The sequence below is a fragment of the Channa argus genome, chromosome 3 (genome assembly GCF_033026475.1).
Source record: "Channa argus isolate prfri chromosome 3, Channa argus male v1.0, whole genome shotgun sequence".
In the NCBI taxonomy this organism is placed as follows: domain Eukaryota; kingdom Metazoa; phylum Chordata; class Actinopteri; order Anabantiformes; family Channidae; genus Channa; species Channa argus.
Window position 1 is genome coordinate 30,426,697 of NC_090199.1, and position 13,510 is coordinate 30,440,206.

General features: G+C 39.9%; 1 protein-coding gene across 1 annotated transcript; it reads left to right on the top strand.

Moving 5' to 3' along the window:
- The first annotated feature begins 639 nt into the window (after positions 1 to 639).
- On the top strand, positions 640 to 13,001 carry LOC137124563 (uncharacterized). Its single transcript, XM_067499635.1, has 8 exons — positions 640 to 4,373; positions 4,658 to 4,732; positions 5,116 to 5,247; positions 5,696 to 5,761; positions 6,414 to 6,509; positions 6,906 to 7,007; positions 9,777 to 9,875; positions 11,333 to 13,001. The coding sequence occupies exons 1-8, from the start codon at positions 2,579 to 2,581 to the stop codon at positions 11,554 to 11,556; spliced, it is 2,589 nt and encodes an 862-aa protein (XP_067355736.1). The 5' UTR covers positions 640 to 2,578; the 3' UTR covers positions 11,557 to 13,001.
- Positions 13,002 to 13,510: the final 509 nt, after the last annotated feature.

The window sequence follows — 13,510 nt, forward strand, 5'->3', positions numbered from 1 at the left end:
TACGCTGTAAACTTACTTCGTTGGAGCAAAAAGGCCTACAGGCCATATCGACTTTTTAATGTGTATAATAGTATTTTATTTGTAATGCACTCAAGATGCTAGCAACTTGTATACAATTTTAACGGAATTTAGAATGAAATAATAATTTATATCGATAGACGTGACGCGTTTCATAGCCCTCTCAGCTTATCCCGCAACACTAAGACACGTAGGATACGTGATTTCTCCTGGCAGTTTTTCTTTGTACAACGCTGCTTTCTGACGGTCTTTCGCTTATTACAACCTGATAAAAGGCCTCAGACAGAACAAGAAGCTCCTAGCGGTGCTTCATCCTTTTTAAACTAAAGTTAAACTGAAAACTAACTTAAATGAACACGAAGTCACATGTAGAAGTCTTAATAAGACACGTTTCACCGCATTTATTCATTATAGACCGTACGCTATGACGGCGCAGATTGCCATGAACCAGTTAAAATTTGTTTGACATGCTTCCAAAATGCATATAAAGTCGTATCTAGATTACCGGAGTAACCTGAGGTCTACAGTGAGGAGAAGGAGAGGAGGAGAAGGAAAGGGAGAGGAGGAGAAGGAGAGGGAGAGGAGGAGATGGATAGGAGGAGGGGGGGAGGAGGAGGGGGATAACCGTGATTAAAAAACAGAGTGCGGTGGTGGCAGAAGAGGTAGACCGACCGTGGCCCACCCGATTACATTAACAGCTGCTCAAATGTATTAGGACACGTCGTTTTTTTTTTTTTTTTAAATCTGTCAAAGACTAGACTACAACATGCCCAATTAATTAACCATATAACTATTTATTCTTGTTCTACCACTTCTAAACTACTCATTTACAGCTTAAAATGTAAAACAGTATTTTGGATCATCTGTTAGTAAGGTTAAGTCCATGATTTAAATTGATATCAAGACAAATGAAACCAAAAACTCCTTTCATTAGTAAAATCATCAGCTGATCATCAGTATAATAATTCCCCTGTAAAAATGTTCAGTATGTCAATAAAACACATTGTTCCAATTCAGGACCTTGGCCATCAGTAGCCTATTGGAAGCAAGTAGCTGTTGGACATGTCTGACAAAAAAGCAGTAGGCTGTTAATAATGAAATCAAATGGCGTACAATATTTTGTACAATTTACACCGAGCATCTGTGCCAGTAATCTTTGATAAACTCAGACTTGATAAGGAAAATTACTGTAGTGAAATGTCAATATCATTGATCCGTGTGTCTGTTTTTTATATTTGTAATAACTTTTTTATTATTTGTCATATCTACAAGTTTTCTTGCATACACTAATTGAGCTGCTCCATATTGGTCATTGCCACTAAATGTTTTCTCTTGAATTTATCTTACTTACATCATGTGAGGTATATGGAAGTAGCGTAATTGCGTGATTAAAAATACTAGTATGCTTAAGGGATCTGAGCAGTGATTGGCTCATCCTTCTATAGTCTAGGCCAACCCCACTAACCAGTTGTGGGTATCTTTAGGACCCTAACTAATGCTATTAAAGACTGTAATGCAAATGAATCAATTTCATTCTCACAAAATTAATTCAGACCATTATTAGAATGGTTTTATAATTTGAATACAATTACATATTCTTTATATATTTCTACAGCAGTAGCATTAATGTACACAACTGCAAGGTCATGGTAAACTCAGTATCTTACTGGAACAAAATTTAAAGTGTCAGTAAAAATCATCTAAATACTTGGGGAAGCTTAGAAAGAATGAAAACTGGCATTAGTCAGTATCAGTCTTTCGTCTTTCATGTGCTGCTGATGCCTGCAGGTACCACTGGCACAGAGAAAGAGGGACTGGTTTGTCTCAGCCAGTAGCTAGGTTTACTAGAGCTTTCTAGATTTTTAAGATTTGACTAAGACAATCAAATTATATACAAACACCTTTTGCTTCATCACAGTTTGCCTTTAGCTTATCCAGCCCACTATGGGTTTGTTAAATGTACTGAGATTTCAGTAAAAACTGACTGACTTTTCTGCATGCTTGCTGAACAGGTGACTATAAATGTGCTTTAAAATAAAGTAGCTTTTGTGCACTTGCAGTAACAAGTATAGTTGAAAAAAAACGCAAGTAATCTTCTCTGTGACCAGCTTATCTCTGTTTTACTGTGTGATGCCTGTCCTGGGGGGAGGGGAGAGCAGAGTAGAGAACAGAAAGCAGTGCGACCACAGATATTGGAAATTAAAATGTTGTAGTCCATGTTGATACTACTGCAAGCTGCCACAAATAACCAGCTATGTTAATTGTTTTACCATTGATTGATTTAAGTGTGAAAGAATTTATGTATAATTTGTAATATATTTTTTTTCTTTCCCTTTTCTTTTGTAAGTTGGACTTAGCCAGGCATTCCCTCTCATTGCATGAGGATCCATGCAATAAAAGTGGCTCAAACAGAGACCATTCCCCTTCATCAGGGTCCGAGACAGAGTTATCCAGCCACAGAGACTCTGATAAAGACTACCACCCCACATCAACACCCTCATCTAGTGAAGATGAGTTGAGCACAGAAGAGCCTGTGGCATCCTTCTCTGTTACGCAGAGGATGGAACACCATACAGAGGACGCTGAGGGCCAACATGCCAAAGCTGGGTTAACTCATTCAGATAACCAACTCAAAACAAAGAAGAAAGAGAGGTCACAAATTACTGTAAGAACAAGCCAGAAAAAAGATGGTAAAAGGATCTGGGACAAGTCCCATTACTGTTTGTATTGCAAGAAATCTAATTTGAAGATGGCAAGACACTTGGAAAGAAAACACATGGATGAAATTGATGTTGCCCATGCCTTCAGTTTTCCAACCGGTTCCAAAAAAAGGAAGACGCTGTTGGATTCTCTTCGCAATAAGGGTGACTGGCAACACAATCTAAAGGTTTTACAAGAAGGAGAAGGGGAGATTGTGACATGGAAACAGCCCTCTAAAAAGGCTTCTGTTGAAGACTATCTGCCTTGCCAACACTGTTATGCAATGTTTAGGAGAACTGAACTCTGGAGACATGAAAAATCATGTAGAGTCAAAATAGGTGAAAAAGGGAAAGGGAAAAGAAGAAGGGTACAAAAGGCTTCTTCAAAGCTGATTCCAATTAGGGCATCATCTGAAGGCATTCAGAAGGTCATTCATAGTATGTTGCAGGATAATGTAACCTGTCAAGTCAGAAGTGATGAGATGATATGTACATATGGAGATGCGTTATTTGCAAAAAAGGGACGTGAACAATCTCAACATAGATACATTGCACAGAAGATGAGAGAACTTGGACGGTTGGTGTTGGCTGCCAGGGAAATTGACAAAAGTGTCAAAGGCCTTCAAGATCTATGTGATCCAACAAAATTTCATCTGGTTGTAAAAGCAGCTAGGAGGGTGTCAAACTACAACACAAACAAAGTTGAATATGGAAAGCCATCTACTGCAGTGAAAATTGGATTTTCTCTCAAAGGGGCAACAGAAGCCTGGATTGGAAGCTGTTTGATGACATCAAACATTTTAGGTGAGAAGAAGGCCAAGAAATTTAAGGAGTTGCTGGATAATTCTTGGTCCAGCTATGTGTCTGCAAATGCTCATAGTACCATGGAACAAAGGAAATGGCATAATGAGGATTGTGTACCTTTGACAGAAGATGTTATCACCTTGCAGAAATACTTGCGGAAAATAGAGGATGAGGCAAAAGCAGAGTTGAGTAAGCGTGTGAGCACCACTGCGTACAAAATGTTAAGTGAGAGCCTTCTTGCACAAATAATCATATTCAATAAGAAGCGTGAAGGAGAAGCTTCCCGGTTAACCCTGGACACATTTCTAAAAGCAGACTCTGGCCCAGTAAATAAGGACATTTATGAAACCTTATCACCAGTGGAACAGCAACTTAGCCACAGATTGACACGCCTAGTGACCCGTGGAAAGAGAGGAAGAAAAGTGCCCGTTCTTCTCCTCGAGCGCACCAAATCCTCACTTGAATATCTAATCAAAAAGCGCAGCGAAGTTGGTGTACTTGATGAAAACCCATTTTTGTTTGCTAGGATAGGTACAACAACTAATATTCGTGGGTGTGACTGCCTTAGGAAGTATGCAGAGAAGAGCAAGGTAAGCCACCCAGAGCTCCTTAGGTCAACAAAACTGAGAAAGCATGTTGCTACCTTATGTCAGCTTCTGGACCTTGATAATCAAGAACTTGAACAAGTGGCTCGTTTTATGGGACATGATATCAGAGTCCACTGCGAATACTATAGGCAAACAGACAAAACCTTTCAGGTTGCTAAAATAGGAAAACTTCTGTTTGCAATGGAACATGGAGCACAGTCGCTCAAAGGAAAGAGTCTGAAGACACTGGACTCTGTAGTCTTTGGTATGTTAATGGCTAATTATTTTCTAAATTTTTATTCCGTTAAGATATATTTAACTTTTGTGAGTCGCTGCAACAAAATTTCCCTTTGAAAAATAACTCCCTTACTACCTGTGCCCCACAATCTTCTTCTCTTTAGCTTTGCGTCTCTCCCCCCTGCTTCCCATTCCCGCCCTTTGCCTCTCTGCTTTTCTCCCCTTCTCCCTCTCTAAGAATTTTGACCTTTTAACCTAGTGCTCAATTACATGTCCTAATATTCTCTACTGTGTACTTTTACATATATAAAGGACATGAAGGCACTACGAAGAAGGGCTTTAAACAAACAGAACAGACAGAGACTTCAGATGGAGACATTCTAAAAGGTAACAATGGTAATTAATATACTGTATATTAATGCAATGTACATTATTTTCAGGTTGAGCTGTTTGGGCTCACAGATGCAATTGTACTAGTGCTAAAGCCTGAAAATGCTTGTTACAGTGATGTGTTTGACACAATATATCTACATTGGAACAAGTAATGTGGTTGACAGTACAATTTGTCAACAAAATCATGGACAATCTGTCTTATTTGTTTAATATTAAGAAACCTAAGCAATCGTATTGTATAGTCTAGATTGTATTTAGTGTGAAAGTGTGCTACGTGTCAACAGCAATTCTACTATGTTAGGTTGGCATGAGTCTATCTGAACTGTAATGGTGACTGGGGCTCTGACTTTTGATTTACTAATTTATGCTTTCATCAGATAGAGAACATTTGCAGCTGACCATGCTAAGCTCACCTGTTAAGAGTCAGAGGACTGTAACTAGCAGAGGACATGACTCTGAAGATGAAGTTAATGCTGATGATGCTGAAGATGAAGCTAATGCTGATGATGGTAAGTCTGGGCATTGAACACAGTTTTGGTCTGAGTTTAGTACTTTATGTCATCTCCAAGTTTGACTTTTAGCTTTCACTCTCTTGGTGCTTGTTCTTATCAATGCCAAATCCCAGACAAAATGTAATGACCCATATTCTGCTACTCAAAAGAACTTTCCATAAACATGAAGCTTCCAAGATGAGTCGTCCAAACAGCTTTTTGACGTTTTATTAGCATCAGACATAAAATGTAAACTTTTCCATCTTAAGGTCATTTAACTGAGCTTCAGTTAATGGTAGGGAATTCTCTGATGTGAGCTGCTCGGGTTTAAATGATAAATTTACTGGAAGCTTATGGTACAGTTAAGACTTATTATAATGAAATAATTGTACACAAAAAAAACTCACTCAAATATGTTAAGCTGTTTTGGCTCTTGCACACTATACTAAACCACTATCTTTCCCAGGAGAGGTGAAAAAGAAAACTGCAAGTAAAAGAAGACTTGATGAATCTGAAAGTGATGATGAAGGGGGTAAGCCCAAACATACTCTTTCTCTGCCTGTCTCCCTCTTTTGCTTTTCCTCTTTTCCCCCTCTACCAGGGCCCAAATGCTGCCCTGAGAGGATTTCATGCAGGCGTAGCAAACATAACAGCTCCTTAGAGGTAGATACAGAAACAGGTTACAGTTGGAAGTGGGTTACTTAAGACTGGCACAGCACAATGTAAACATTAAACTGCAATACTGTGAAATTGAGCCAGTAGACTAAACTTTACAATAGTGGTGGCTATAGCTCAGTTACAGTTGTCCAAGGACCACAGGGTCAGTGGTTCAATGCTTGGTCCAATGTCAAAGTGTCTCTGGGCAAGACACTGAACCCCTAACAACCCATTCCCCTCCCCACCTCCGGTAGTAATTGGGAAGGGTTCCGTCAGGAAGGGCATCTGGCGTAAAAACTGCTAAATCAACATGCAGACAATAATCCACTGTGGCGACCCTGAAATCACGGCATAAGCTGAAAGGACACAAGAATAAATAAATAAAACACTAAACATTACAATATAGTTTTAAGTACAAGCTGATTAAAAAAATCTGCTGAATGTCATTTAAAAATGTATAAATTGATATTGTAGCTTGTATAGCATTAAACAAGCGATATTTGATACTAAACCATTATCTTTCACAGGAGAGGTGAAAAAACGGACCACTGGAAGGACACTTGATAAGAGGCGGAAGGAAACTGCAAGTAAAAGAAGACATGACGAAAGTGATGATGAAGGGGGTAAGTCCAAACATACTTTCTCTGCCTGTCTCCCTCTTTAGCCTTTCCCAATATTTTTTTTTTTGTTTTTGTATTTTTTTTTCCCCCCCTCTACCAGGGCCCAAATGCTGCCCTGAGAGGATTTCATGCAGGTATAGCAAACATTGCAGCTCTTTAGAGGTAGCTACAGCAACAGGTTACAGTTGGAAGTCGGTTATTTAAGACTGGCAAGCACATTGTAAACATTACACTGCAATACTGTGAAATTGAGCCAGTAGACTAAACTTTACAATAAAGTTGTCAGTACAAAGTCATCAAAAAATCTGCTGAATGTCATTTAAAAATGTATAAATTGATATTGTAGCTTGTATAGCATTAAACAAGCGATATTTGATACTAAACCATTATCTTTCACAGGAGAGGTGAAAAAACGGACCACTGGAAGGACACTTGATAAGAGGTGGAAGGAAACTGCAAGTAAAAGAAGACGGGATGAATCTGAAAGTGATGATGAAGGGGGTAAGTACAAACATACTTACTCTGCCTCTCTCCCTCTTTAGCCTTTCCTTTTTTTTTCTTCCCCCCACGCCCCACATCCCACATTGTAGCACATTGTAAACATTACACTGCAATACTGTGAAATTGAGCCAGTAGACTAAACTTTACAATAGGTAGGATGTGAGTTAGAAAAGAAGGAGAAATTCTGGAGTGAGTTAGATGAAGTGATGCAGCGCATCCCCAGAGGTGAGAGAGTGGTCATTGGTGCAGATTTCAATGGCCATGTAGGTGAAGGGAAAAGAGGTGATGAGACTGTTATGGGCAGGTTTGGTCTTCAGGACAGGAATGCAGAAGGTCAGATGGTGGTAGACTTTGCAAAGAGGATGGAAATGGCTGTAGTAAACACTTTCTTTCAGAAGAGGCAGGAACATAGGGTGACGTACAAGAGCGGAGGTGCTGTAATCTGAAAGAGATCAGTGACTGTAAAGCATTGGTAGGGGAGAGTGTAGCCAGACAACACAGGATGGTGGTGTGTAAAATGATGCTGGTGGTGAGGAAGATGAAGAGGAGTAAGGCTGAGCAGTGGACGAAGTGGTGGAGGTTGAAAAAGGAAGAATGTAGTTTTCAGGGAGGAGCTGAGACAGACTCTGGGTGGTTTGGAGGTGCTTCCAGATGACTGGACTACTACAGCTAATTTGATCAGGGTGACAGGTAGGAGGGTACTCGGTGTGTCATCTGGTAAGAGGAAAGCGAACAAGGAGACTTGCTGGTGGAACGAGGAAGTTCAGGAGTGTATACAGGGAAAGAGGTTATCTAAGAAGAAGTGGGACACTGAGGGGACTGAAGAGAGTAGACAGGAGTACAGGGAGAAACAGCGTAAGGTGAAGGTAGAGGTGGCAAAGGCCAAACAAAGAGCATATGAGGACTTGTATGTTAGGTTGGACACTAAAGAGGGAGAAGTGGATTTGTACAGGTTGGCCAGACAAAGGGATAGAGATGGGAAGGATGTGCAGCAGGTTAGTGTGATTAAAGATATGGATGGAAATGGATTGACAGGTGCCAGGAGTGTGATGGGAAGATGGAAGGAGAACTTTGAAGAGTTGATGACTGAGGAAAATGAAAGGGAACAAAGAGTAGAAGAGGTGACTGGTGTGGAGCAGAAGGTAGCAAAGATTAGTAAGAGTAAAGTGAGGAGGACGTTGAAGAGGATGAAGAGTAGAAAGGCAGTTGGTCCTGATGACAGACCTGTGGAGGTATGTAAGTGTCTAGGAGAGGTGGCAGTAGAGTTTCTGATTAGTTTGTTTAACAAGATCTTGGAGAGTGAGAGGATGCCAGAGGACTGGAGGAGAAGTGTACTGGTACCCATTTTTAAGAACAAGGGAGATGAACAGAGCTGTGGCAACTACAGAGGAATAAAGCTGATGAGCCACACAATGAAGTTGTGGGAAAGAGTAGTGGAAGCTCGGCTAAGGGCAGAAGTGAACATTTGTGAGCAGCAATATGGTTTCATGCCTAGAAAGAGTCCAACAGATGCAGTATTTGCTTTGAGGACGCTGATGGAGAAGTACAGAGAAGGTCATAGGGAGTTGCATTGTGTCTTCGTAGATTTAGAGAAAGCGTATGACAGGGTGCCGAGAGAGGAGCTGTGGTGTTGTATGAGGACGTCTGGAGTGGCAGAGAAGTATGTTTGAGTGGTGCAGGACATGTATGAGAGCTGTAAGACAGTGGTGAGGTGTGCTGTAGGTGTGACAGAGGAGTTCAAGGTGGAGGTGGGTCTGCATCAAGGATCGGCTTTGAGCCCCTTCTTGTTTGCTCTGGTGATGGACAGACTGACAGATGAGGTTAGACAAGAATCTCCCTCGACTATGATGTTTGCAGATGACATTGTTATTTGTAGTGAGAGCAGGGAGCAGGTGGAGGAAAATCTAGAGAGGTGGAGGTCTGCTCTGGAAAACAGAGGAATGAAGCTTAGCCGCAGCAAGACGGAATACATGTGTCAATGAGAGGGACCCAGGTGGAATGGTGAGGTTACAGGGAGCAGAGGTGAAGAAGGTGCAGGACTTTAAATACTTAGGGTCAACGGTTCAGAGCAATGGAGAGTGTGGAAAAGAGGTGAAGAGGCGAGTGCAGGCAGGTTGGAACAGGTGGAGAAAAGTGTCAGGTGTGTTGTGTGATAAGAGTATCAGCGAGAATGAAAGGAAAGATGTTCAAGACGGTGGTGAGACCAGAGATGTTGTTCGGCTTAGAGACAGTGTCACTGAAGAAAAGACAGGAGGCAGAGCTGGAGGTAGCAGAGCTTAAGATGTTGAGGTTCTCTTTGGGAGTGACGAGGATGGAGAGGATCAGGAATGAGGACATCAGAGGGACAGCTCACGTTAGATGTTTGGAGATAAAGTCAGAGAGGCCAGAATGAGGTGGTTTGGACATGTTCAGAGGAGACATTGTGAATATATCTGTAGAAGGATGCTGAGGTTGGAGCTGCCAGGCAGGAGGTCTAGAGGAAGAGCAAAGAGGAGACTTATGGATGTAGTGAGGGAGGACATGAAGTTAGTTGGTGTGAGTGAAGAGGATGCAGAGGACAGGGTTAGATGGAGGCACATGATTCGCAGTGGCGACCCCTGAAAGGGAACAGCTGAAAGGAGAAGAAGAAGACTAAACTTTACAATAAAGTTGTCAGTACAGAGTCATCAAAAAATCTGTTGAATGTCATTTAAAAATGTATAAATTGATATTGTAGCTTGTATAGCATTAAACATGCGATATTTGATACTAAACCATTATCTTTCACAGGAGAGGTGAAAAAACGGACCACTGGAAGGACACTTGATAAGAGGTGGAAGAAAACTGCAAGTAAAAGACATGATGAATCTGATGGTAGCAATGAAGGGGGTAAGTAAGTCTGGCCATTTAAAACAAAATGTTTTCAGCCTGAGTTCAGTATTTATTGCCAGCTTAAATGTTTTTCTGCTAAACTGGTACATTTGGAGACCATACAAGTGGTCTAGGACTAGGTGATTGTGGTGGTGGTGCAGGGTCAATATTAAGTGTTAACCACATGATTGGTATGATGTTCTTTGGTGTTGCTTGATTGGACTTATGTAATTTAAGGGCCTTTGTTAGATTTTTGCTATACCCTAATACGATTTTATAACTGCAGAAGCAATACTAGTGTGGCCATCAATGCCAGGAGTAGTCAGAGTTGATGAAAGATGGAGTGAACATCTGCTGCATGGATTTTCTATTGTGCAATAGGTAGCTAAAGTAGCAATGCTACTGGTTGTGGTGGTGAAACTAGTAACAGTTGTATTGATAGAATCATTAGTAGCCATTTCTGTTGTAGAGACTGCATTAAGATTAATTGTAGTTCAGGGCAATAAAATGGGCCCTAAGTGCAGATACTCTGTAAAATACTGTATATAATCACAACTTCTTGCTTCAGAGTATAGTGATTAGGGCAGAAACCAAAGGCCATCAAACAAGGCACTCCACCAACCAAGTTCAATTTACCATAATACACAAGCTAAATGTACAATTAGTGGCTACAGAATTAAAAAATAACTGTCATTTTCTAAAATGATGATATCACAATCATAGACACTAATTCGACACTGAATCTTCTGTACTTATATTTGCCTAATTACAGCCTGCACTATCTTGTATCTGTCCTATAGACCTTAATTGTTGTCCAAAAACTATTAAAACACCTCAGCCAGACCTACCTCTCCAATGGGCAATATGTATGCATACACATTTGACTGGCCACAGTACAATAAAATGCAAAGCTAAAGCATGTGGGATAACATTTGTTAAAATGTCAACCAATAAACTAGACAATAGGGTGACAAGAAAACAGTGGCAAGTAGAGAAGATTCCATGTGGTTAACAATGATTAATTTAGAAAATTAATAGTTATCCTGTCAATGAGTCTAGATAATACAGATTATACAATGACCTGGAAACATTGAGGGGATGTAAGCACAGCAGCAGGATTTAGAACCAGGACCCATAGATGACAAACACACAGGCAACATAACATATTGGATGGCATGATAAATCTGAAATGGATCTATAAAAGTTAAGTAGATTGTATTGTATCAGTAGATTTCTTAAAGATGGTTAAAATGAAGATGTTGCTGTCATTAGTACTCACAGTTGAGGAAACTTGGTAGCAGTGGTAGAATCTTTAATAGTAGTATTTTTGCCAGACGTTGCACTTTTATCATTTTTTGTAGAACAATTGTAAATCAACAGATGCATTACTAAACATTTTTTTTTTTTTTTTTTTTTTTAATAAGATTTACAAAAGTTAAACCAGTGTTCTAACCAGCTCTTGTAATTTTTAATAGATTCTTCAACGATAAAAGTAAGGAGACCCTGGACTGAACAGGAGAAAACTGCAGTTCAGAAAAACATGGCTAAGTTCGTTGCACTGAGGAGGGTGCCGGCAAAGAATGATTGCCTCCTGTGCATTGGAAAAGCATCTCCAGTCCTCAGCGCTCGGACCTGGAAGGACGTAAAGTATTTTGTCTACAACGAAATAGTTAAGATCAAGAGGAAGCTTGCATTTTAATTTCAAACTCTATTTTCTCGTTTTTCTAAGTATCTTAAGTGCACTGAATTGTTTTTAGTTACCTGGAGTGTTTTAATTTTATGCTGCTCTCTTCACTGCAGTTCTGTACTTTTTACACATTGATGATTAAATGATGTATAAATATAAATAGATAGAGAGGTAGAGAGCAAGAGATACAGAGAGGGATACAGAGAAGTAGGGAGAGAGAGGTAGAGAGATACAGAAATGTAGAGAGAGAGAGAGAGATACAGAAATGTAGAGAGAGAGATACAGAAATGTAGGGAGAGGTAGCGAGAGAGAGATACAGAAATGTAGGGAGAGGTAGCGAGAGAGAGAGAGAGATACAGAAATGTAGGGAGAGGTAGCGAGAGAGAGAGATACAGAAATGTAGGGAGAGGTAGCGAGAGAGAGAGATACAGAAATGTAGGGAGAGGTAGCGAGAGAGAGAGATACAGAAATGTAGGGAGAGGTAGCGAGAGAGAGAGATACAGAAATGTAGAGGGAGAGGTAGCGAGAGAGAGAGATACAGAAATGTAGAGAGAGAGGTAGCGAGAGAGAGAGATACAGAAATGTAGAGAGAGAGGTAGCGAGAGAGAGAGATACAGAAATGTAGAGAGAGATACAGAAATGTAGGGAGAAATGTAGGGAAAGAGAGATACAGAAATGTAGGGAGAGAGAGATACAGAAATGTAGGGAGAGAGAGGTACAGAAATGTAGGGAGAGAGAGGTAGAGAGAGAGAGAGAGATACAGAAATGTAGGGAGAGAGATACAGAAATGTAGGGAGAGACAGATAATACATACATAAATAATTCATGTCTACTATTTACCGCTGTTTTTGTTTATATAGCACCAGCCTGGTAGTAGACTGACTCTTTAAAGAATTGAATGTTCATATGATCAGGGTATATTTATTTTGCAGTTTAGTACTTCAAGTTAAAATAAATTGAAGCAGTACTTTTTTTTTTTTCTCCCCTTCTTCCCCTGTTATGTATTTGTACATATGATGGAGCTTGCACTCTTGTAATTCTTGGTTTGTGTCAAGTGACAGATGTATTCATGTTTGTAAGAAAGGTTTTATTAAAGTTGATCTTTTAAATTTTTATCAGTACTGATCATTAAATTCATACAATTTGGTGCAATATAGAAGAAACAAACAGAATTCTTTATTTAGATACAGACTGTTTGCCCACTGTCTGTTCAATACAAAAATGGCTACCAAGTTGACCAGTGGAGTGGGGAAGCACAAATTAAATGGCTGGTCCTCGCAATGTTGGTTAAAATCTTTTTCCTACATCTTGGTTTTTGATGTAATCTGAGGCAGTGTAATGGATAAGAATGACACCTTATGTCTAGAATGACTTCTTTTGTGTTGATGGGGGTAATGGAACTGCTGGTTCTCACTTTGTTGGTCTTTTAACTCAGACCTCACTGTGCAGCAAGTACAGGACTGTGTGTGTGTGGTTGTGTGTGTGTGCGTGTCCACTGTCGGGAGACTTTACCACAAACTCATTTTAGCTTTTATATGCTAAAAATAGTAGAAAGTATGATGAAAGGCTTTTATTTTGAACGGGTGTTTCCTGTCTGTGGTGTGTGTGTGTGTGTGTGTGTGTGTATAGGGAGACTTCACCACAAAGTAATTTTCTTATTTAAATGCTAAAAAGTAGATACAGTATGATGAAAATCTTTTATTTTGAAAGTGTGTTTCCTGTCTGTGAGGGCGTGTGTGTGTGTGTGTGTGTGTGTGTGTGTCGGGAGACTTCACCACAAGCTCATTGTAGCATTTAAATGCTAAATTATTTTTAAAAGTATAATAAAAAGCTTTTATTTTGAAAATGTGTTTCCTGTCTGTGGTTGTGTTTCAACTGTAGGGAGACTTCAGCACAAACTCATTTAAGCTTTTAAATGCTTAAAGCCTAGTATTTTGAAATTTTATTTTGAAATTGTGTTTCCTGT